Here is a 25,740-nt window from a genome sequence, read left to right as displayed (position 1 = left end):
CTCACATAAAAATAGTTGGTGCAATAAAAACAGGTACTTGAATCAAATGTAAACTAATGCTAATGCTACCTGTGCTGTACACAGTTGATTCTACAGATGACTGAGGGGATGAAGGAGAATTTGTATCTATTAGTTTTGGCTGATGTTTGTCTGAGGCAGGAACTGAAATTCAGAGTGCAGAGGGTGAGCGCTGTCAGACATCATGGATTTGTCCTTCTGTGACACCTGCTTATTGGACAGTTTGAATGACAGATTTTTGATGAGGACCAATGATTTTACTCCTGACTTGTTTTATCCTGGTTAATGAGGGTTTTTTTTTTTTTTTTTCTGATTGATAGATGCAAACCAGCAAATGAAAGACAATGTAAGAACAGACTCAATAACAGCTCTATAAACCATAGACATCAGAGGTCTGTCCACCTGGAACTGAACTGGTTTCCTCAGGTCAAACAGACGCTGGTGACTTCTCTTCACCAACATGTCAGTGTTATTGTTGAATGACTGTCATCAGTTATGGTCCTCAAATATTTCATATATTTCAACAGCCTCATCATTGATGTTGGTATTTACAGTTTCAGAGGGTGTGGTCTAAAATCAATGCACATGTTCTTGGTTTTTGTGACATTTAACTGTAAAAAGGCACCAGTTTAACAAAATAATTTAAAACACGACCATGGGAACTTTAAAGTGCTCTAAGTTCCACTAACGTTGAGATATCGTCATGGATTCCTTTTACTTTGTCATGTCTGGACTTTTACTTTGCTGGCTTGTTACCCGCGAGGTGAGTGTGGCTGTGAGCCAGCTGAGGACTGTTTACACCTGAGAAGAGCTGATACAGCTGAACTTATCAGATGGTGGTACAGACCTCACCCCACGGTTACTGGATTTTATATTGAGAGATTTTAACAGAACAAAGGACAAGAGGAAGAGAAAAAGAGCGAGACGCAGAGGAGTCAAACTACGCCTGAGGAGACAGCAGCTCAGCCGGACCCCTCTGCCCTCTGTCATCCTGGGAAACGTCCGCTCCCTGAGGAACAAGATGGACGAACTCCAGGGGAACGCCAGGTTCCAGAAGGACTTCAGGAACTGCTGTGTGATGGCCTTCACCGAGACGTGGCTGACGGAGCAGGACCAGGACGCCGACCTATCAGTCGACGGATTTGGAGCTCCGTTTTGTTTGGATCGGGACTTGGAGGTAACGAGGAAGACCCAGGGAGGTGGAGTGTGTTTGTACGTCAACAAATGGCACTGTAGCGCTGTGACTGTCAGAGAGCGGATCTGCACACCAGACGTATAACTTTTATCAGTGTCACTGCGCCCATTCTACCTCCCCCGTGAGTTTCCTCAACTTTTTATTACTACAGTCAACATTCACCTGAGGGCCCACCCCCCCTCTGCCTGCAGCACCATTGCAGAGGCAGTGCAGAGGCTGCAGTCCCTCTGCCCCGACGCCCTGAACTTTATAATGGGTGACTTTAACCACGTCTCTCTTAAAACAACCCTGAAAAACTTTTACCAATATATATCCTGTTTAACCAGACGGGATAAAATATTGGACCTTTGTTATGGGTCGGTGAAGGATGCTTATAAATCCCTCCCTCTTCCTCCTTTGGGATCTGCTGACCACAACTGTGTGCATCTCCTGCCCACCTATAAGACTGTTTTAAAACGACAGAAAATAAGGACCAAGGACACTGAGATGTGGTCAGAGGAATCTGTGCTCTCCCTGCAGGAATGTTTTAAATGTACAGATTGGGATGTTTTTATTCAGTCTCTTGGGGATGATCTGGATGCTCTGGTGGATGTCACCAGCTCTTCTGCTGCTTTCTGTAAAGATATGATTATACCCCGTAAGCGTGTTAAAGTGTACCCCAACAACAAGCCATGGGTCACAAAAAATGTTAAAACCTGTCTGAGGAACAAGAAATTGGCTTTCAAAGAAGGGGCTGTCTCTGACCTTCAGTCAGCCACCAAAGACTTGAAAATTGAGATTTTGAAAGTAAAACAACACTATAAAACCGCTCTTGAAAATAAGATGGCTGCAAACAATCTAGGTTCTGCATGGACATGTATGAAAACCATCGCAGGCCTTCAAAATCCCCACAGCAGCAGGCAGACCATTTTAGACGGTTTTAATTCAGACAGAGATTTTGCAAATGCTCTTAACAGTTTTTATGTTCGTTTTAATTCTTTAGATTTTCGTAAGGACATTTTAGAGCTGAAACAGGACCTGAAGGACAGTCAGTTCTTTACCACTGAACTGAGCGACGTCAGAAAGGCCTTTAGTTCTGTGAAGATGAACAAGAGCCAGGGTCCTGACAACATCAGTGGTCATCTTATTAAATCCTGTGCTAATGAACTCAGTCCTGTATTTCAGTTTATTTTTAATAAGTCCTTGCAGACACAGCATGTGCCCACACTCTGGAAAGATGCTGTCGTGGTCCCTGTCCCTAAATCCAGCCGTCCAAAAACTTTGAATGACTTTAGGTCTGTCGCTCTCACCTCAGTAGTTATGAAAGTCTTTGAGAAACTGGTTAAGACTGTGATTCTAAAGGAGACCGAACATGAGCTGGATCCAATGCAGTTTGCATACAGGCCCAACAGAGGAGTGGAAGACGCCACACTGACTCTTTTAAACATGATTTTTAAACATGTGGAGGGTAAAGGGGCATCTGCAAGACTTTTATTTATAGACTTCTCTTCCACTTTTAATACAATCCAGTCCCACATTTTAATTAAAAGGCTTTTAGAACAGTTTAAAATTAGAAAAAATCTGATGGGCTGAATTTTAGATTTTTTAACAGACAGATCACAGAGTGAGGAAGAATGGGGTTCTGTCCAACCCAGTGTTCTCCTCCACTGGTTCTCCTCAAGGCTGTGTCCTGTCTCCACTATTATACATTCTCTACACAAATATGTGTCAGAGTGAATATGAAAACAGGACCATCATTAAGTATGCCGATGACTCAGTCACTGTCAGCCTGCTCAAAGAGGGGGAGACCAGTCACGGCCCTGTCATTGATGACTTTGTCCAGAGGTGTGAGGAGTCCTACCTTCACCTGAACATATGTAAAACAAAAGATATGATCATTGATTTTAGAAAACAGCAGGACAGGCACGGAGTCACTTTAATTAAAGGTCAGACTATAGAGCAAGTGCAATCATACAAATATCTTGGGACGATTATTGATGAAAAACTGAGTTTAAGTGAAAACTGCAGATCTGTGTGTAAACAGGGCCATCAGCACCTTCACTGCCTTAGAAAACTGGAACACTTCCACATTGACCGAACCATTTTAACTTTGTTTTACTGTTCCTTTGAGTCTGTTTTATCTTTTTGTCTGGTGCCATGGTTCGGTCAGACCTCAGTTGCAGAGAGAAACTCACTGAATCAAATAGTCAGATGGTCCAGTCGCCTGATTGGTGAGTCCCAGTCTTGTCCCGCCTCCCTGTACACTAAACAAGTCCAGAGGATGGCTTCATCAATTCTTAACAATGACTCCCATCCTTTACGAGGTGAATTTCAGCTCCTTTCCTCTGGACGGAGGTTCTTAGTCCCAAGGTTCAGGACACAGCGTTATAAAAACAGCTTTGTTCCTGTCGACATCACTGAGCTCAATAAGAAATAGTGACATTGCACTTTATTAACTTATTTAGTTATTTATCCCATTTCTTTGCTCTATTTATTATTATTGTGACTTCAAATTTTTAAATTTTATGTTCTTATCCTGGTTTTTATACCGGATTGTTCTTATCTTTTCTGGTTTTTATTGTGTTCTGTTGCATCCTGTTTTTATTTATTTGATCTTATTTATTTTATTCTTTTACTTATCCATGCTGCTATACTGATGAATGGTGGAAAACTGAGCACTTTTTGTCCTGTCTTTTTGTCCTGTCTGTAAGCCTGATCAAGTACCTGTCTTACATGTTCAACATATGTAATGTTGTAATACCAAAGCAATCACCTAGACTGCAAAACAAATCTACTTACGGGTACAAATAAAGTAACCTTGAATCTTGAATGAAAAGAAATGACAGTCATTGCTTGTTGAACAAATGTTTGTTCTATAGCCTATCATGCTATTGGAGACAGTTTGGCAAAGCTGCCGCTCCTGGATCAGCTCTCCATTGCAGTGGTATTAATTCGAGTAGACTTCTAGTTCTTCTTGAAATTCGTCATTTATAACATACATTAATCATAAAATAGCTATAATTTGTCAAATGACAGGTCAGTTTCAGGCGTACTTTAATGTGGGCCTCTAAAATCTGCACAGTTTTATTGAGAATCCCTCTTTTAATTTCAGAGAATGGAGAAATACTGACTGATGGGTGTTTCTACGACTGAGGAAGAAACACAATGCCAAAGGAAAAGGACTTCATGAACAACTATTGAGCCATTAATTAATTTATTAATTACTGTACAGCATTCATAAGCCTGTTATTTAAGGTATTCTCACTAGCCTACCAGCTTTTGTTCTTTTTGTCATTGAAAAACCTACATGTTTGGGGTAATGATCATAAAAGTTATGACAATATAGCTAACAATGCATTATTATGAAAAAAAAAAAAAAAAAAAAAAAAAAGGAATGTGGCATAGACCTAATTTTAATATGTTTATATATGTTCTTTGTGTAGAAGTGTGATGTTTTGGAGGAGACTTTGCAGAAATGTGATCTTTCCACCCTTGCTTAGATATTGGTAAATGTAAAGAGGTGCCTTTAGTTTGGTTCTCCTATTTATTTTGCTATATGGATGTGGATACACCAAGAACAATGGTTGAACATATCTGCAGAGAAGCAGAATGTGAATATCATTAAATCTGAAGTAAATTCAAAGCCATTTAACTGAGAGATTTGTTTATTGTTATACTTGGTTGTTATTGTCGCTTCGGTTTTCTTAGCAATGGAAGTGTCGATAAGGTCAAAGGTCCCTTCAGATCTGCAGACTTAAGCCATCAGTGTCCAGGTCACAGGTTGTTGAACCGGCCTCCAAAGCAGCCAAGAGTTGTCCCAGGATCTCTCTGGAAATGTACAGTATATTAAAATTCATTCAATATATTAAAATAGTATGACGAGTGCAATGAAACATATCATGGGTAAAATCTAAAACTTTCTAGTCTTTGTAGTTTTTAATGAAAAATTAACATATTTACAATATGTATAAATACAGACAAGAACCTGCAATTTTCAGCTTTCACAATGTAATATTTTTTCATAAAAGGCTATTATATATAGGCCACATTACTACTTAAATTATATTAAACAAAGACACAGACATGTAGTGATTCTGTGGGTAAAATGTGGCTAATAAATTTATTTGACCGTATCAAATGCCCTGAGACAAATGTATGAATTGCTGAATCTACCTGTACTTGGTGCTAGCTAATGCTAATGCTAACGCATACAGAGCTGTGCTTAAGCTATCTGTATTAGCATTAGTAGGCATACTACTGAGGAAAGAAAATGGATACACACATGAAAATACAATAGCTTTTCCTGTTTACTGAGCACTTCCACACTATTTTATTCCACTGGAAAATAAACTTACCTTGCCACGATGAAGAACACAGGGCCTTCGCTTCACAATGATGACGATACTAGCAAGAACTGTTAGCCACTTAGCGCTTAAACTCCTGCCTCTACAACAAGCAAAACAAGTAAAACTCCTATCTGCTCATCTAAGAGTGAAAATGACTTCTGCCAGAACCTCCAGATGCATAAAGAGTCACCTAAATCTGCCATTATGTCAGCCTGCTGTACTCCTGCATGTCATAAAGCACAAGCGACACTCTCCCTGAATGAAAGAAAAAAAAATGAAGAGTTCTCAGAATTCTGACTTTTTTGTCAAGATAATGGAAAAAAAAAAAAAAAAAAATTTTCCAGGGCGCTAATCCTCTTCCGTATATTCTACCCTTCATTCCAGATTTCTAAATATATTTAAGGTATTTGTAATGTGTTTTATGCATATTTTGAGAAAAACTATTGAACCATGACTGTTTAAGAATAAGTTTTATTGATAGACTTTATGTTTTCTATTAAAATGCTTAAAACATTGATGAATAGAATAAAAATATTCATGTGTAAGCCTTCAGTGATCGCAATAGAAGACTGTACAAAAAGCATTCATTATGTAATTGGAACAAATCATTTTCAAACAAATGCAGTTCCTTTGATGAATACAATGATTTTTTAAATATTAATCTGCAATGACCAAATTAGAACACTTTACAAAGAATCATTATGTAATTGGAAGAAATCATATTACTTTGTCCAGCATTAACAAAATAAAAATGATCCATGAATTCTGATTAATTTGACCCTTTTTTGGACAAAATCAGCACAAAGTGAATAAAACACGACATAACAATGAAGAGAAAAACAGCAGGTTTGATGTACAGACGTTTATTTGTGGTCAAACACTGAACCAATATTGCAGCAGTGAGAGAAGCCTGAAAATGTTTGCTGTTCAAAGTGTTGAAATGACACAAAGCCAGAGAGTTGGAGAGACAGAGTGAGCTGATGAGCAGAGTCAGAGCAGTAGGTGATCCCCAGTGAGTGGGCTCAGTACTGGGAACACTGGTGTGTCCTCAGTGTGTGTGAGAGTGCAGAATGGGAGCCCTGGGTGGCCTCACAGGTCACAGAGTTCACCTTCCTCCACTGGTCTGCAGGGAGCCTCAGGGTGCTGCTCCAGCTGTAGTGGCCGTCCTTCTGCAGCACCGCGGGGCTCCTGTTCTCCTCCCAGCTGCTGCTGATGCTGCTGCCGTCGTTCACCTTCCAGGACAGACTCCAGTCTGAGGGGAAGCCCTTGTTGGCCAGGCACATGAGCGTGGCCTTCCCCTGCTGCAGCTCCTCTCTGGAGGGGGGCAGCACTGTCAGGGTGGGCTCCACTCGACCCACTGCAGAGACAAAGATGGACGACAAACGACATTTTGGACAAATTATCGCTTTGTGTTTCGTTTCCCTCTCGGAGCTCAGTAACCATGGCAACGGTCAGGCATCACTGCTGAACCGTGAAAACAGACAAGTTTCAGGACCAAAGATACAAAGATGAAAATAGTCACTCAAACTCAACGTTACATCATTAACATAAAATATTGATGTTTGATGAATATAAATATGAATCGCTGCAAAACAGTTTAATAATTAAACAGTTGTAGAAGTTTGTAAATCACACCCATTAATGCAACATGTAGATGAAATCAGTATTAACATCACAGGATTTTCACTCCTCATACTCAGTTTGTGGAACAGGTTGTGTTACTTATAGAGAACATTTGTTCACTGAATAAAAATACTCTGACAAACATGAAATTTCACAAGTTCAGTCATTAAAATGAGTAACATGTACAGACTAAATGTTGAGGTTAAATGTTGATTGTATCTGATAAAGAATGAACATCAGTCTGTGAGGACACACTTCAAATACCTGAAATATTAACAAACTACAAACATCTGAAACATATTTACCCACCATGTGGAATTACAACAAAAAAGAAAAACAGAAACAGTGATAAAACAGACGATTTAGTGAATTAAATGTACTTACAGTTAACCTCCAGTCTGGTTCCTCCACCGAACGTCCACCACAGTGATACAAAGTGGTTGAGTCGTCGTACAAAAACCTCTGAGTGTAAAGACACGGCTCTGTGACTCTGAAAACAACAAACTCAACAAAGTCAGTGTGAATCTGTAAAACACAGCAGCATCAGGACAAAATGAATCACAACACAAACACAAAAATCAATACAAATATAGATTTAGTTCCACATTTATTCCATTTGTAAATGTTTGTGAAATGAACTGTGAATTGAACTGTGCAGATGAAAAAAGAACTAAAACAGACACTTACACAAGAAACATTAGGAGACAAAAAACACTAAACTTATCCCTGACACATTCCTAATCAATCCAGTGTAAATGTATTGATCCATGTAGAGTAATCAGAGTACCTGTTGGAGTGAGTCCTGATTTCCATACAGTGACTTTGCATCAGCAGCACCATGCTCCAGTGCTCTGGGAGAGTTTATAGTCCTGACACTGGAACTGTGGATGACTGACAGCTGTCCTTCATCACAACACAACACACACAAATCCTCCTCATCAAAAGCATGACTTTGGTCTCCGTCCTCATCTGGACTCTCCTCTGCTGCTGCTTCACAGGTAAAGTCCAGACAATCCAACTCCTCTCCTCTATGAACATCCGTCCCTCTGAGATGAAGAAGACAAAACCATGACGCTGCTTTATGTTTGTGTCTCTGTATCCTCAGAGTCCAGAGGCCAGGTCACAGTGACTCAGCCTGGAGCAGTGAGCTCTGATCTGGGAGCCTCCGCCACCATCACATGTACCACCAGTCAGGATGTTTATGTTTGGAGCAACTACCATCTTCTAGCCTGGTACCAACAGAGAGATGGAGAAACTCCTAAACTTCTCATTTATCGTGCCACCACTCGACAATCAGGGATTTCCAGTCGTTTTTCAGGCAGTGGATCAAACTCTCATTTCACTCTGACCATCAGTGATGTTCAGGCTGAAGATGCAGCAGTTTATTACTGTCAGAGTTATCATGAAATCAACAGTCAAGCTGTGTTCACACAGTGGAAAACCATCGTACAAAAACCTCCTTCACCTGCAGAGGAACTGATCTGATCCACAGCTGCACTGAAACTAAAACACTAGATGGTAACAACACTATCCAATCCATAATTGGGATAAATCATAATATTTAACACTTCATTTTCATTGTTTGTACAGTTTTAAATCACAAACTAAGCATCAAAAACTTCTTTGTTAGTGATTCAATCCTTTCATTATCATTGAACCCAATTTATTTGATTGTTTTAACTTATTTTCATGTGATTTTATGGGTTTTTTTCAACAGAAAAAGTAAAAATTTCCAATTTTATTAAACATTAAAATATTTATATCACATTATGCTGATGATCTTCTCCTCTTTGTTCCAGATTTATAAAACATTTAAACTTTTTGATATTCATTTTATTGTAAATATTATATAATTTCTCACAAAAAATATTCAACCCCAATTCTTTTTTAAAAAGAAGTTTCCTTTTTGCAGCAAACTTTGCATAAGTATTGAACATAATTTCTTGATTTTTTTTCACTTTTCTTTTACTTTTCTTTATGATTGAGTTATTTGACACAAAAGTGTAATATTTCCAGTGTCATTAAAAAATAAAATCATGTTGTATCAGTTTATGCTGATGATAGTGTACTCTTATTCAAGATTCCTAAAATATGTTTAAAGGATTTCTACTTCATTTTTTTGAAAATCTTATGCATATTCTAAGAAAAAAATATTGAAACTTGGCTAAGAATAATTACTAATGATACACTTGATGTTTTGAATTGAAATGTTTAATGTATTGATGAATAAAATTAAAATTTTTATGTATAAATCTTCTGTGACCACGATGACACACTTTACGACAAAGAACCATCATGTTAATTGAAAAAATCCTATTAAATTATCCATCATGAACAGAAGAAGAACAATCCATGAACTCTCTCTAATTTGACCCTTTATTGGACAAAATCAGCACAAAGTGAATAAAACACGACATAACAATGAAGAGAAAAACAGCAGGTTTGATGTACAGACGTTTATTTGTGGTCAAACACTGAACCAATATTGCAGCAGTGAGAGAAGCCTGAAAATGTTTGCTGTTCAAAGTGTTGAAATGACACAAAGCCAGAGAGTTGGAGAGACAGAGTGAGCTGATGAGCAGAGTCAGAGCAGTAGGTGATCCCCAGTGAGTGGGCTCAGTACTGGGAACACTGGTGTGTCCTCAGTGTGTGTGAGAGTGCAGACTGGGAGCCCTGGGTGGCCTCACAGGTCACAGAGTTCACCTTCCTCCACTGGTCTGCAGGGAGCCTCAGGGTGCTGCTCCAGCTGTAGTGGCCGTCCTTCTGCAGCACCGCGGGGCTCCTGCTCTCCTCCCAGCTGCTGCTGATGCTGCTGCCGTCGTTCACCTTCCAGGACAGACTCCAGTCTGAGGGGAAGCCCTTGTTGGCCAGGCACATGAGCGTGGCCTTCCCCTGCTGCAGCTCCTCTCTGGAGGGGGGCAGCACCGTCAGGGTGGGACGGACATCACCTAGGAGACACCGATCAGCTTAGAGGACGGGGACCACACAGCTGTCAATCACACATCCCATACTTGGACACAGTGACTATGTGAGAGGGGATTTTCTCCTTTCAGGACTTGGTGTCAGATGGTTTTTCTGCTCCACCAGTCACTCACTCACACATGGTTTCACTTCCTGGAAACAAACTCAACTTGGAAATCAGCACAAACAGTCCTCATATGAGCTGAAATACAGCAAAGTGCACTGAAAGAACATGTTCAACCAAGTCTGTGCTGTGTTCTTTCCACTGTTTGAGAAAGTCACTGATGAAATCAGAATCATCTGGATTGTCATTAACATTCATTCAAACCTATTTATATTGAAACCAACATAAAGAAGACAGTGATTCAGTTCTTTTATCACTGACACAACCTGATGATAAACTGTTAAATATAAAACCAAATAACCTCTGAAAATTAATACAAGTTTAGTCTTGGACAAAATCTGAGCTGAGTTTTAAACATCACATATTTGTCTCATTTGTTCACGAGAAATATGACGATAAAAACAGATGAAACTCAAGGCCATAGGTAACGTCTGTATTAGAAACAAAGACAGACTGTATATGATGGAAAATGTCTAATATTCATTCATATTCGTTCCAACATAAACTACAAACTGTAACTGACACAATGAGAAGATATTGAGACATTTTTCAATTTATGCATCTGTTTGTAGATTTAGTTTAGTTTTTTTCATGTCACTGATATTCATGGTTCTGTTCAACGTTGTCAACATATTTACTGTCAAACACAAACAGACGCATGACTGAGTTAAGAACAAACAGCGGCATAAATAACTGACGACAATCACATCTTCATGTCGATTTCAATCATCACTGTGCAAATCACTGTAAATGATTCCAACATAAACTACAAACTGTAACTGAAACAATGAGAAGATACTGAGACATTTTTCAAATGTGCATCTGTTTGTAGACTTAGATGAGTTTTTTTGATGTCACTGATATAAACTAATATGTTTATGGTGGAACATGACAATGAACTGATTTAAAACTTGGACTAAAGTCTGAACTCTTCTCATTTACATCAGTTTAAACATCAGTGAGACATAGATATGGAAAGAAATGTTTAGGAAAGCTGCACTGAGGACGACAACAAGGAATAAAATACAACCTGAAAAGTTTTACACATAGAAAAAACACCTTTTATCCATAGGAAAAAACAATAACAATAAATAAATACAAAGCCTTAAGTTGTGATCCTTAGAATTTGTGCATAAACTTCCTTCAACATCCAGTCTGGTTCCTCCAGCAAAAGTCCACCACAGTGATACAAACTGAGTCCAACAACAACCTCTGAGTGTAGAGACACGGCTCTGTGACTGATCAAACTAAAACTACAAGTCCTCAAGTCTCAGCTTTAATCTAAACTATCAATTATGTTACTGTCTTTACACCAACAACTGCAGTAATGAGTCATTTCACATATTTCTAACTGTTACCAAACACCTACTGTTCACCAACATTTAAAGTTGATTTACAGTCATTATAAAAAAAAGGTAAAAATTAAATCTAAGATAATAAATATTGCTGATAAATGATTGAAATTAGTTTAATTTTGCACTTACTTCCAACCTCCAGTCTGGTTCCTCCACCGAACGTGTACCACAGTGATACAAAGTGGTTGAGTCGTCGTACAAAAACCTCTGAGTGTAAAGACACGGCTCTGTGACTCTGAAAACAACAAACTCAACAAAGTCAGTGTGAATCTGTAAAACACAGCAGCATCAGGACAACATGAATCACAACACAAACACAACAATCAATACAAATATAGATTTAGTTCCACATTGATTCCGTTTCTACATACACTCCTGATCAAAATTTTAAGACCATTTGAAAAATATGAATTTACATATTGCACTAATGGATCTTATGAAGGTTCTAAGCAGAGGTTTAAAATGCAAAAAGAAGAGATGAGAGTGAAACAAAAAAAGAATTTCAGTAAGCAATTTACTGAAAACAACAATAATCAAACTGAAACAGACTGTTCATCAGCTGGTCCAAAGTTTAAGATCACAGCCTTTAAAAGCTCAAGTCTGTGCAAAAACGTGGATTGAATGTCGATTTTTGTCAGGTATTCACAGTGTCATGACCTCCTGATGGAAAAGGCAAAAAAGCTTTCTCTCTTTGAACATGGTGGGATTTTTTAGCTGCATAACCAAGGCCTTTGGCAACGCACCATCGCTGCTGAGGTTATTATAACTATGGTCACACTTTGATCAATACGTGGTGGGATTTGGTCAGTGTTGTCATGGACGTAAACGTGAGTGAGTGAAAAAATGCACATTGTGACTCAGTTATTGTAGTGCAGTGTCGTGAATAGGGATGGGAATCTATAAGAATTTAATGATTCTGATTCCGTTATTGATTTTGCTCATCGATCCGATTCCTTATTTATTCTCATTGGGTGAAGGAATAAAAGAGTACAAACTGGTGTGTTTGCATTGACTGTCTTTTATATTTCCATCTCTACACAGAAAATATAACATATACAATATGCACAAATAATGAGAACAGATGACACAGGGCCCAGTTTGGGGGGGCGGGGGGGGTGCACACGTACAATGAAAGTGAAACTAAAGACTCTTTACTAATTCCTCTATTGCCATATTTCTACTATGTGGAACCGGTTCGACTCTACTCATCTCCTGTTGTTGTGCACCTCATTTCCTTTCCCCTACCTTCAGAAACTTGTCTTTGAGGGGGTACAACATTTGTTGCCTGCACCGGAACCGGAACTGGGCCCGGATGACGGCCTGATGTTCACTCTGCCACTAGATTCACAAGCGCTGCTAAGTAGCGAATCAAATGAATCACATGCTGTGGACAAATGTTTGAGCATATTGGAGGGATTCCACCCTTTTGAAGAAATGGAAGCTTTGACAGTGTTCAAAGTGGACCTGGTGTCGTCTTTTTAGACCGTTTCTGCCTCAACACCATATTGGCTACGTCCTGACCAAAACAATGCAGTGTAACCATGACGTCATCGCGCATGCGCAACAAAGGCGGAATCGATAAGCAGGCAGGAAAACAATTTCAAAGAATCGAGCTACTGGAATCCGGTTCTCAAAAAGAACCGGTTCTCAATTCCCATCCCTAATCATGAACCTGATGATGTGTTGAAGATCAGCTCCAGTCTCATCAGGTCTCACCTAAATGGAAAAGAAATGACAGTCATCATTACTGTCATATATTTTCTCATATATCATTTTTCTGAGATGTGGCTGTTAAATGACAGGATGTGTTTTACCACTAAAGTGATGATGTTTATTTCAAGAACATTCACTGTCTTTCAAAAGTCAAATGTGACCTTTTTTTCAGTACAAACCTCTGACACAGACGTTCAAACCAACTGTAGAGTCTCATTTACAGAAGGAGTCCCAGTGAAGCTCTGTAATTCAATGGTAATGATCCAAAATGAAGGATGTTGTTGTCCCAGTTTAATGGATGAACATTTAGAAACACTGACAGACAAATGGTGAAAAACCACAGACTGATCCTTGTGTGTGTGTGGAATAAGTGAAGCAGTGATTGGTGTGAGCTCTGTCATGAACCTGATGATGTGTTGCAGATCAGCTCCAGCTGACTGACTCTGTGTGTTTGCATATGTGTCCGTCCTCTGTGCTCCAGCCGTTAAGAGGCCAGTGTTGATCAGTGTGTGTCCAGGCCTTTCACAGCCACTGACACACCAACAACACAATGATGATGTTGTTCCAGGAAACACTGTTTCCATCAGATGTAAATCCAGTACAGGCATTAGTACATATCTTCACTGGTACCTTCAAAAAGAAGCAGAATCTCCAAAGCTTCTTATTTATCTGTCTACAAATCGTCAGTCTGGTATTTCCAGTCGTTTCAGTGGAAGTGGATCTGGAATTGATTTCACTCTGACCATCACTGATGTTCAGGCTGAAGATGCAGGAGTTTATTACTGTCAACAGAGTAGCAGCCTCCCACTCACACAGTGAAAAACCGTCGTACAAAAACCTCCTTCAGACTGAACAGAAACTGAACTGACTGATACAGTTCAATGAACACAGTCTGTACAACGATAGATCAGACTATTTCTATGGTTTTGGGCTCAAATTCAACTCACACTAACACCAATATTTCAAACACATTTTTCTTCATGTTGTCATGAAATCAGTTTGTTTGCAGATGACATCTTCTCATACATTATAATTCCATATTCTCCTCTGGTTTGAATAAAGTTACCAGTAATAGAACAGTTTTAGGATTCTGTTATAAACCAGTATGTCTTTCACCAAACTCATATTTACATTTTAACTCCATTAATGGCAAGAAAATTAAAAAGTTCACTTCAGAAATTCAAGGATAAAAATATTTATACAGGGTGTCCCATAAGTCTCCATACATAGGAAAAATAAACGTTTCTTGACATAAACCATTTTTTTAAATATAATATGCTCTATATGACTGCCATTTTGTCAGGAACACATTTCAATGTGTGTCCTCCACTGCTGAAGAACTATAAAGAAGAAATATAAAGAAATACATGTTCGAACCATATGTCTTATGTCTCCTATGTATGGAGACTTATGGGACACCCTGTATAATCCCATCCTTTAATCTCACCATGAGAACCTACATGTAAATTTGATCTTAAAATTTTTTTGAAAATGCTGCTTCTTTTTTAGTTAAAACAATTTTCTAACACTAATCTAAATGTTTTCATTATTCCTGACAGGTGTCAGCTGAGTTTTTGAACTGGAAAAATTAAGTTTTTGCTGATGATACTTGATTATTTCTTACACAAAAACAATACACTTTCAATTAATCTGTAATGAAAATCTTAAATTACAGACATTAGATGGAGTTTATCATTTATGTACTGAATTTGGTGCCTCTAACACTTCAACCCCATCATGAAAATTAATGCATCTTAACTGAAGATACAGAAATTCTACAAAGAAGTTATGAAACTACATCACATTGAACAGTTCACCTCTTTGTTCTTCTGATAGATGTAGATATTATTAATATTATATAATAGATATTGTAAATACAGACTGTGGTTGGATCAAATAGAATTCCTCTTTTCTACATATGTGTTCATTGTTCAGCCTGACGGTTTTCTGTCTTTGTGGTAATAATTTTCAATGCAGTTTGTCCCAGATTGATTGGATTTTAATGTTACAGGAGGATTATCAAATCAAACTGACACTATAATTATACTTTTGTATCTTAAAACACCAAAGTTTATCCAGTTTTGAGGTTCATGAAGCAGAATTCCCATATGTCTATTTACTAATAATATTAAAGACCTTAAATTACGATGTACTACTCAGTGTTTCATTTTCCCCTCGGAGCTCAGTAACCATGGCAACAGTCAGGCATCACTGCTGAACCGTGACAACAGACAGGTTTCAGGACAAAAGATACAAAGATGAAAATAGTCACTCAAACTCAACGTTACATCATTAACATAAAATACTGATGTTTGATGAATATAAATATTAATCGCTGCAAAACAGTTTAATAATCAAACAGTTGTAGAAGTTTGTAAATCACACCCATTAATGCAACATGTAGATGAAATCAGTATTAACATCAGAGGATTTTCACTCCTCATACTCAGTTTGTGGAACAGGTTGTGTTACTTATAGAGAACATTTGTTCACTGAATAAAAATACTCTGACAAACATGAAATTTCACAAGTTCAGTCATTAAAATGAGTAACATGTACAGACTAAATGTTGAGGTTAAATAATGATTGTATCTGATAAAGAATGAACATCAGTCTGTGAGGAGACACTGAACCTTCAAATACCTGAAATATTAACAAACTACAAACATCTGAAACATATTTACCCACCATGTGGAATTACAACTAAAGAATTTCCTTCAATGGAATATTTAGTTTAAAAAACAAAACAAAAAAACCCATTAACTATCAAATGAATATCTTTGAACCTGTACAGTGTTAAACTGATTATGATTTAAAACACCCACATATTTCCAATCAATACTCAAATTAAATGACTGATCCATTGAAGTGACTGATGATTAGTGACACAAGCACACAGAGAACCCAAAAGCAGCACCACTGATTCAAGTCTTTTCACAAATTTATTATCAGACGAACTAGTAACAGACAAGGAACAGACGGTGGGTTGGTCTAGGCAGGCGGGGGTCGTGAACCGGGGAATCCAGACAGAACCAGAGGGAGCAGGCTGAGCCGTGGTTGGAGGACGGAAGGTGGGTCGATATCCAAGGCTGAGAAAGACAAGCTTGGTCGGGCGAAGGCGGGTCGATACCGGGGGCTGAGGAGAAGCAGGCATAGTCAGACGAGGGGGGGTTCAGGGAATCCAGACAGGAGGGTAAGGTCGAGACAAAACAGGTTCTGGATCGGCGGTTCAGACAGGTAACGCTGGATATTTGCAACTGGGTTGAACAATCTGGCGAAATACACCTGTAGTACAGGCAGAGGTTAAATAGGCCCAGGCCTAATGAACGGAAGCTGGGAACAACAGGTGTGTAGCACCCTCATAGATTTCACGTAGGCACGAGTCGAGTTAAAAAACAGGGTTTATTGTTCTCCTGGAACCTGTGAGAACTGCTTACGACAGAAAAACACAACAAAATACCTTTCAATACATGTTCTTCCTCTGTGTTAAACAAATAAATAAATAAATCAGATGTTAATCACGTCAAATAAAACATTCAAAAGTACACAGATCTCGTTCGCTGGCATCAACGAGGGGCGAAATAATCCTTATGGCCTTAGGCAAGGCAAGTTTATTTGTATAGCACATTTCAGCAACAAGGTTATTCAAGGTGCTTCACACAGGGCATTGAAATAAAAGAAACAAAAAGAAACACATTTAAAACATTATAAAAGAAACATATAAAAGGTGATTAAAAACAGCGAGTAAGAAAACAACACATAAAATCTAAATAAAATAAAATAAAATAAAATAAAAATAAAAACACACACATATTAAGTAAAAGTTGCAGTGCAGAGTTTCAAAAGAGAATATAAAATTTAAAAAGTTAAAAGCCTTTTAGTCAAAGGCAGCAGTGAACAGGTGAGTCTTTAACCTGGACTTAAAAGAACTCAGACTCTCAGCAGACCTGATATTTTCTGGTAGTTTGTTCCAGATATACGGAGCATAGAAACTGAACGCTGATTCTCCATGTTTAGTTCTGACTTTGGGAACACAGAGCAGACCTGCACCAGATGACCTGAGTGGTCTGGATGATTCATACTGGACTAGAAGGTCTCTGATGTATTTTGGGCCTAAACCATTCTGTGCTTTATATGCTAGTAAGAGAATTTTAAAGTCTATTCTCTGAGAGACAGGGAGCCAGTGTAGAGACCTCAGAACTGGGCTGATGTGGTCCACTCTCTTGGTCTTAGTGAGGACTCGAGCAGCAGCATTCTGGATCAGTTGCAGTCGTCGAATAGACTTTTTAGGCAGACCAGAGAAGATACTGTTACAGTAGTCAACTCGACTAAAGATGAAGGCATGGACAAGTTTTTCAAGGTCTTGCTGCGACATCAGTCCTTTAATCCTAGAAATGTTCTTGAGGTGATAGTAAGCTGACTTTGTAATTGTTTGTATGTGGTTTTTAAAATTCAGGTCTGAATCCATGACAACACCCAAATTCCTGGCCTGGTCTGAAGTTTTTAACTGAAGTGACTGGAGCTGCATGCTGATTTTAAGACGTTCCTCCTTGGGTCCAAAAATGACTACCTCAGTTTTTTCTCTGTTTAACTGAAGAAAGTTATGGCCCATCCATTCAGATATTTGCTCCATGCATTTACCCAGTGCTTGTATGGGGCTATGGTCACCTGGGGACATTGAAATGTAGAGCTGTGTGTCATCTGCATAGTTATGGTAATCTATTTTGTTTTTTTCTATGATCTGAGCCAGTGGAAGCATGTAGATGTTGAACAAAAGGGGCCCCAGGATGGAGCCTTGGGGGACTCCACATGTAATTTTGGTCTGCTCAGATTTAAAGTTACCTATTGACACAAAATAATCCCTGCCCTTTAAGTAGGATGCAAACCAATCAAGAACTGTGCCAGATAGTCCCACCCAATTTTCCAGTCGATCAAATAATATATCATGGTCGACTGTGTCGAATGCAGCACTAAGGTCCAGTAACACTAAAACTGAAGATCTGCCATGATCTGTGTTTAAGCGAATGTCATTAAATACTTTGAGCAGAGCTGTCTCAGTGCTGTGATGTGGTCTAAAACCTGACTGAAAGACGTTAAAGCAGCTGTTGACTGTTAAGAAGTAATTTAGCTGTTGGGACACAGCCTTTTCAATGATTTTACCTAAAAAAGGAAGATTTGATATCGGCCTGTAGTTGTTCATTGAGGTCTTTTCTAGAGTGTTCTTTTTTAGGAGCGGCTTAATAACAGCTGTTTTCAGGGTCTGTGGGAAGACTCCTGAGCTTAGAGACACGTTTACAATCTCTAACAGGTCAGATGCCATGACATGTGAAACTTTTTTGAAAAAATCCGTGGGTAAAACATCTAGACAGCAGTAGGAAGAGCTCAGCTGGTGTAGAATGTCCTCCAGATTTTTGTCATTGATTGGATTAAAGTGTGTCAGGGTGTTTAAATGGTTTTCAGACAGCACAGATCCTGAACCTGGTGTTGAGGAATTCACGGCCTGTCTAATATGCTGAATTTTTTCTGTAAAGAACAAAGCAAAGTCATTGCAGGCCCTGGCAGAGTGAAGTTCAGGTGCTATTAACACAGGGGGGTTTGTTAGTCTGTCAACAGTAGAAAACAGTGCTCGAGCATTATTTTTGTTTCTGGTGATAATGTTTGAGAAGAAAGACTGCCTTGCATTCCTCAGCTGTAGATTATAAGTGTGAAGTTTCTCTTTGTAGATGTCAAAATGAATCTGGAGATTTGATTTTCGCCACCTGCGTTCAGCTTTCCGACACTCTCTTTTTTCATTTTTCACTGCCATGGCTTTTCTCCATGGAGATCTTTTCTTGCTAGACACAACCTTCAACTTAATGGGAGCAATGGCGTCTATCACATTTAACATTTTAGAATTAAAGTTATTCACTAGCTCATTGACTGAACCACAAGGCAGGGTTGCTGTAGAAGAAAAAAGTACATTAAACATTTCACTGGTGTTTTCAGTAATGCATCGCTTCTCGATAACTTCTCTCTGATTACTTGTGTGCACAGAGATAGAGCTCTCAAAGAAAACACAACAGTGATCAGACAGGGCCACATCGCTCACAACAACCTTGTGTATGTTTAAACCCTTGGAGATAAGCAGGTCCAGAGTGTGCCCCCTGTTATGTGTGGGTTTGGACACATGTTGACTCAGCCCAAAGCTGTCAAGAGTACAGTACAGTTCTTTAGCCCCTCTGTCCTGGGGTTCGTCAACATGGATGTTAAAATCCCCAACAATGATTATACAGTCATATTCAGTACAGATTATGGACAGCAGTTCATTAAAATCATCGAAAAAGTCTGCACAGTATTTAGGTGGCCTGTAGACATTTACTAATATGGCTCGAGGGGAGGATTTCAGCTGAAGAGCCACATATTCAAAAGTAGAAAAATTACTGAAAGATAATTTTTTTAATTGGAAAGAGTTTTTGAATAAAACTGCTACCCCCCCTCCTCTCCGATTCACTCTGGCCTCACTAATAAAACTATAGTTGGGAGGGGTTGACTCAATGAGAACAGCTGTGCTGTTGTTTTGATCCAACCAAGTCTCAGTTAAAAACATAAAATCAAGGTTGTGTTCTGTGATAAAATCATTGATTAAAAATGTTTTTCCAGCCAACGATCTGATGTTCAGTAAAGCAAGTCTTAATGTCATAGGAACATCCTCTATAATTGTTGGGACAGACTGTGATTCACAGGGAATGTTTTTTAAGTTTAACAATCTAGTGCCATCACTTTTGTGCCCCCAGTTTCTCAGCACATTCACCTTTGTTCTTCTGTGACCAATCAAGACAGGAATTTTGTAAACTGAAAGCATACAGGGCCACGGCTTGGCCTGGGACGACTCATGACTGCTGGTAATCCTGCAGCCTGGACCCAGGGCACATCAGTTGGTACGAGTCTTTGGAGTCTGTGTTGGAGGTGGTGGAGGGGCGGGGGGGGCTGGGTGGTGAGTCTTTAGAGCCTGTGTTGGAGGCGGTGGAGGGGCGGGGGGGGCTGGGCGACGAGTCTTTGGAGCCTGTATTGGAGATGGTGGCGCTCGATGTGGAGTGCTTATAGGGGAGAAGATAGGAGAGGGATGGGGGGTACATCTTAGTCCAGCATTGACCAGCTCCTTCATCTGGTCAGTGAACTCCAAGTGGGGTGAGGAGGGAGAGAGGGAGGGTAAGGAGGAGAGAGACCTGGTGGGGGTTTCAGGGGGTGAGGCAGGTGGACCATCAAAGGTGCTGTGGTTGTTGAGGGGGATGGAGGCCTGTGGAGACCCCTCCGCTTCTTGACTCTGACACCTCTTTGGCTCAGAGCACTCCTTGGGTGGGGGTGAATGTTGCTCTTCCTCTGGGTTTTTAATCAGTCGTGTTTTGTCTTTCCCTCTGGATGATGCTTGTTGTTTAAAGTCCTTGGCAGAGGCGACTGATGGGTGACGCAGGAAGTAAAATAGATTAGATGCCAACAATTTTACTCCTGGCTTGTTCAGGAAGAGTCCGTTCCCTTTGAAAAGGTGTCTTCGCTCCCAAAAGATGTGGAAATGTTCAATAAAATTCACTGGGTAGGCAGTACAAGCAGTAGCAAGCCACTTATTTAGAGCCCACAGCCTGCTGAATCTCTCCCCTGCATATCTGACCGGTGGTATAGGTCCGCTGATAAACACACCCGCTTTCACAGAGCTCACAGTATTCAGCAAAGGCCTTAGTCTCGTCTTCTTTCTTGCTTGTTTCTTTGGTTTTATGGTTATTTCTACATCTTTTCATCTTCATGTGGTGAAGCTAATCGGGGCTACAGACAGCAGGTAGGAAGTGCGTCAAGAAAAAGGGGTCGGGCGGAACCTAAAAACTACGCGACTGTTCCCCCCACAGTATACCACTGCTGGGGGGGGCGGCATCCCAGATGCGTGTGTCTGGTGTGTGCAGGTGGGTGAGAGGGGCTGTTGATGGGTGTGGGTACATGTGTGGGTATGTGTGTACATGTAGATGTGCATGTGTGGGCATGCATGTGGGTAGGTGGGTGTATGGGCATGGGTGGAGGTGTTTGTGGGTGTGCGTGCGTGCGTGTGTGTGTGTGTGTGTGAATGGTTGAACATGTGGGATGGGTGGTGTGTATGTCTGGGAGTCAGTGGGTGTGTGTGCATATGCTTGTGTGGGTAGGTGGGGGACTGGGGTGTGTGTGGGGTTTGGGGGTTGGGCTTGGTGGGATGGGGAGGTTGGCCTCCGGGCCCCCAGGGCGCTTGGCTGTGGCATCGGGGTGCGCACTGGCCTGCAGCGGGTGGCGGTCTGGGCTGGCCTGGCCGCCCGGTGTGCAGGGTGGGACCCCTGCCTGGGGAGATGGGTGGCTCGTGGGGCTTGGGGACCGGCGCCTTGCCTGCCCCTGGGTGGCCGGCCCCCGGCAGGGGGGTGGCGGCTGGCGTCCCTGGCCCCCTGGGGCCTGTGCTTGGCTGCTGTGGGGCCTCTGGTGGGGGCCTCCCTCGACCATCTTCGGGGCGGGCACACTGTTGCCTCTCGGGGGGGGGGGGGGGGGGGGGGGCGGGCTGGATCCCCCCTCTCTGTGGTGTCTGCTGGATGGGGCCTTGGGGCCCTCTGGGTTGGTCCCTGATCCTTGGAGGGAGTGCGGTTGCGGTTGCATGTGTGTGTTTTTCACCACAGTCTGTTTGCCTGGTTCACTCTGTCACAGCAGATGAATGTGAACAACTGATGTTGTGTGGATTTGTTTCTGGTATTATTTGTTATAGGTATTATTTGTGCGAATGTGGTATACAACATTTTGTTCATGCTTTCTTATTTTCTTCATTTCATAGGTCTTATGTATCTCATTGTTGTGTTTTTTTTTTTTTGTTGTTTTTTTTTGTAGTTTTGTTAGTTTTTTTTCTGTCTCTTCTGCCCAGTTTACTCAGTTCTGGTTGTAGTTATTGTCACCATTATAATTGTCTCCATGGTTGTTGCTGTTTGTATTGTTGATACTTTCTTGTGAGGGTCTTCGCCACCTTCTTCTCTCTTGTTCTCTCCCCTTCTTCTACCCCCCCACCCCCACCCCCCATGTCAGGTCCGGCATCGAAATGTGGTTCAACAAAACTCATAATAAACACAGTAGAATATCAAAGGGCGCTTCATATACTTTATGAAGTTACCCTTGGCAAGGCAAATTTGTTCAGCACCAAAAGGAACCAGACTACCATTCTGCTGTTAGAACGCTGGACAACACAAGTAGGAGGAAAAAAAAAAAAAAAAAAAAGTAGTGTGAGATACTCCCTGGTAAAATGTCCAAATAAAAGAGGATACACAAGCAAAGGTGTTAGAAAAATGGGCAATGATGACTGGGAGTACAGTTGGTGTCGGCTGCTGCCTTATTGGTACAGACAGCTGCCTGTCAGCCAGCTGAGCCCATTAAAAAAGAAAAAAAAAAAAAAAAAATCAGACTCCAACATTTTTAAGACATCTGCAGGAGAGATCAATTCCTTTATCTGAGCTCTGTAGACGTAGTGAACCTTGTTGGTGAGGCTTGAAGAGGGCTGAATGTCTGGCACCATTTCCTTCATGATGACTTGGTGACTCACTCCGAAAGCATCTCCATAATCAAGGCATGGATTACCATAACCTACAATACTCCATCCAAGATCTGTTTTTTGTGCGAACGGCTGATTTTCTTTACCGCACGCAACTTGACGGGGTACAAGTGCTTGGGGGCAGTTGTAACCGATTAGGAGGCCAACATCACAGCTTTGTAGTGGAGCGATTTCATCTGCAATGTATTCGAGATGAGGCCACGCGTGTTGGAATGTGATCTCGATTTGCTGGTATAAAGTCTCTTGCATACGTTACTGGTAGATGAATGGTCTTATTTGAGTAAAAACCTCTTACTTGTAGACCTGAAATCTTGAGACAGGACACATCTGTGTTTCTTGAAGACATAGTAGTAAGCTTTAGCTGAATTGATTCACCTTTGGTATGCAGAGCTCTTGCTGTTTCTTCAAGAATGAAGGTTGTATCACTCTGTGTATCAAGGAGTGCATACACAAGCACTTCATGTTCTGGCTCACTTTTGGCTGAAACCCATACTGGAATAATGGAGGATGTGTGGATGTCCTCAACATTCTGTATAACTCTGTTAGATGTTGCTTCACTTGTTGATGGTGTGACGTTTCGTGAAATATCCAAGTTTCTTTGTCTTGTCTTGTCACTGCTCTTAACCTTATTCCTTGTTCTCTCTTCCTTAGTGCGGTTATCATGAAGACATGTTGGATGTTTTTTCTCACATGTATCACAGGTTTCTCTGCTTTCACAATCCTTAGAGCGATGGCCAGACTTTAGACAGCCAAAGCATAACTTCTTGTCTTGTACAAACTTTAGTCTCTCACCAGTGTTCTCATTTATGAACTTCCTACACTTTAGTAGACTGTGACCAGACTTCTCACAGTAGACACAACTTGTGTTGACAGTCCTTTCATTTGAGTTAGTTGCCAGGACCTTTGCTCCATGGCTTCTGTTCTTTGATGGTTTTGCTCTTTCAATCTCACTTGGTTTCAGTGCAAAGAGAGATGTTATGGGGTTACATGCGATTTTGGCTTCATGTGAGATGAACTCTACAAATTGGCTGAAGCTTGGAAAGGTGTGGCTCTCCTCTAGCACTTCCATAACCTTTCTGTTTCATCTTGATGTGAGCTAATCTGGAAGTTTTGTAAGCATCTTTTGGTTTTCATAGCAGTCATTAAGCACTTCAAGTCCTTTCATTTGTGACATAGCTGCTTTGCAGATGTGAAGGAAATCAGCAAACTCTTGAAGTTCCAGGCTGCCCTTTGAGCTTATCTTGGGCCACGCATTGAGTTTGTCTCTGAAAGCCTTGGCTATGACGTAAGGTTTCCATACCTTTCTTCCAGAACTGTCCATGCTGCATAGTAGGCTGACTCTGTGCCAAGTGGAAAATAGCTTTCTATTGACTTCTTTGCAGGTCCACTTACATACCTTCTCAGGTAATAAGTCTTCTCGTCAGCTGGTATATTCTTTCTGTCAGAGTCTGAAAGGAAATCTTCCAATCATTGTATCTAAAAGGATCGCCACTGAATATTGGTGGCTCTGGTAAAGGAAGACGACTTGCACTAAGAGACTCTGTAAGGGCTTTGACCAGATCTGCTGTGTTTACTTCTTGTACAGGTATCACATTTTGTGGCGAGGAAAACCATTTGATGTGTGAGACATCGTTTTCAGACTTGGCTTCACTTCTTTGGTCAAAGTTGTGATGAAGTAGGCTGTACATTCCTTCATCTGAACATTCACTTTGTTCATACACTCGCTGTCGTGCTTTTGCTGCATTTAGCCTTTTGACCGTCTCGAGTCGCTCTACTTCTCTACACCTGGCTTCTAGCGTTCTTTGTCTTTGTGCAATTTCTGCTTCTTGTTTTTCAGTTTCTTTTATGTGATTTTCTTGTTCAAGCAGAACTTGTAGAGCAGCTTCATTTGGCGCAACTTCAGCAGCTGCATCTTGTCTTTTAGCTGACTACCTGCTGGAGTGTATAGAGAGAACCTTTGAATGAGAAGAGAACTTAGTATGGTGTGACTTAACACTCATCTTGTCTGAGGCTAATGACTTAAATATAGACTCAGTCTCTTTCCATTGTTTTTCATCCCCTTGACTTTCTATCTTACTAAGGCACCTTACTGCAGCTTCAGTAATTGTCTTTGCTACGGCTCCACACGTATCCATCCTCCGTCTTGTGTCATTGTCAGGTGATGTAATACGTCTCAGTTCAACATAGGCAGCATTCACATCCTTAGAAGCACTTTTAACTTTAGAGATGTGTGTTTGTAGCAGATCCTTTGAGCATTGACCATCTATAGCTCCTTTAGCATCCTTAGTGACAGCCTTCCACTTCTCATAACATGCACTGAAATGATTTGCAACTTTCCTTACATGCTCATTGTGCAGTTCTTGGCCCTTCTCCGTCAGCGTACGGACTCTTTGGCTCCTTTGTGGCTTTGATGAGGTAGTGGAGATATCATCTGCTGTGGCTTCGGCTGCTTGTGGTTGCTCGTTTGCAGAAAGTTGTTCAACGTCATCATCTTCATTAACTTCTGGATTAACCTCGAACTCTGCCATTGTTTGGGTTTTATATGTTTTTGTCTTATATTACTTAGCCTTAAGTGTAGGATTTAATGCTGTAAGTAAGGTCTCATTTAGTATAGTCGGGAGTAACTACCTTTAATCTTATTCAATCCTACTGTTGTAACTTTAAAGCAGAGTAATTATTACACTTCAAATGTAACTTAAAGGTCTAAGTTTAAATCACTGTAAATTATGTCACATTACATATTTGACGAAATCAGAAACATTGTATCTTCCCAATATAACTGAAAACCACTGCATGTACAAAAATGCAGGTTACTCATAACACATAAATGTCAGTACTGAATGAACACC

The 25,740-nt window shown here is 40.4% G+C and overlaps 2 gene segments (V, D, J or C); both read right to left on the bottom strand.

Moving 5' to 3' along the window:
- Nucleotides 1-1,801: 1,801 nt before the first annotated feature.
- LOC115439459 (Ig kappa-b4 chain C region-like) lies at nt 1,802-8,382 on the bottom strand. The segment is given in 6 exon segments: nt 1,802-1,812; nt 2,257-2,260; nt 6,365-6,895; nt 7,546-7,651; nt 7,949-8,004; nt 8,346-8,382. Coding segments are annotated over 4 exon segments (534 nt in total).
- A 1,182-nt stretch (nt 8,383-9,564) lies between these two features.
- On the bottom strand, nt 9,565-13,343 carry LOC115439458 (Ig kappa-b4 chain C region-like). The segment is given in 3 exon segments: nt 9,565-10,109; nt 11,731-11,849; nt 13,318-13,343. Coding segments are annotated over 3 exon segments (477 nt in total).
- Between the last annotated feature and the right edge of the window lie 12,397 nt (nt 13,344-25,740).

The sequence above is a fragment of the Sphaeramia orbicularis genome, chromosome 19, assembly GCF_902148855.1.
Source record: "Sphaeramia orbicularis chromosome 19, fSphaOr1.1, whole genome shotgun sequence".
Lineage (NCBI taxonomy): Eukaryota > Metazoa > Chordata > Actinopteri > Kurtiformes > Apogonidae > Sphaeramia > Sphaeramia orbicularis.
This window is presented reverse-complemented; position numbering and strand designations above follow the sequence as displayed.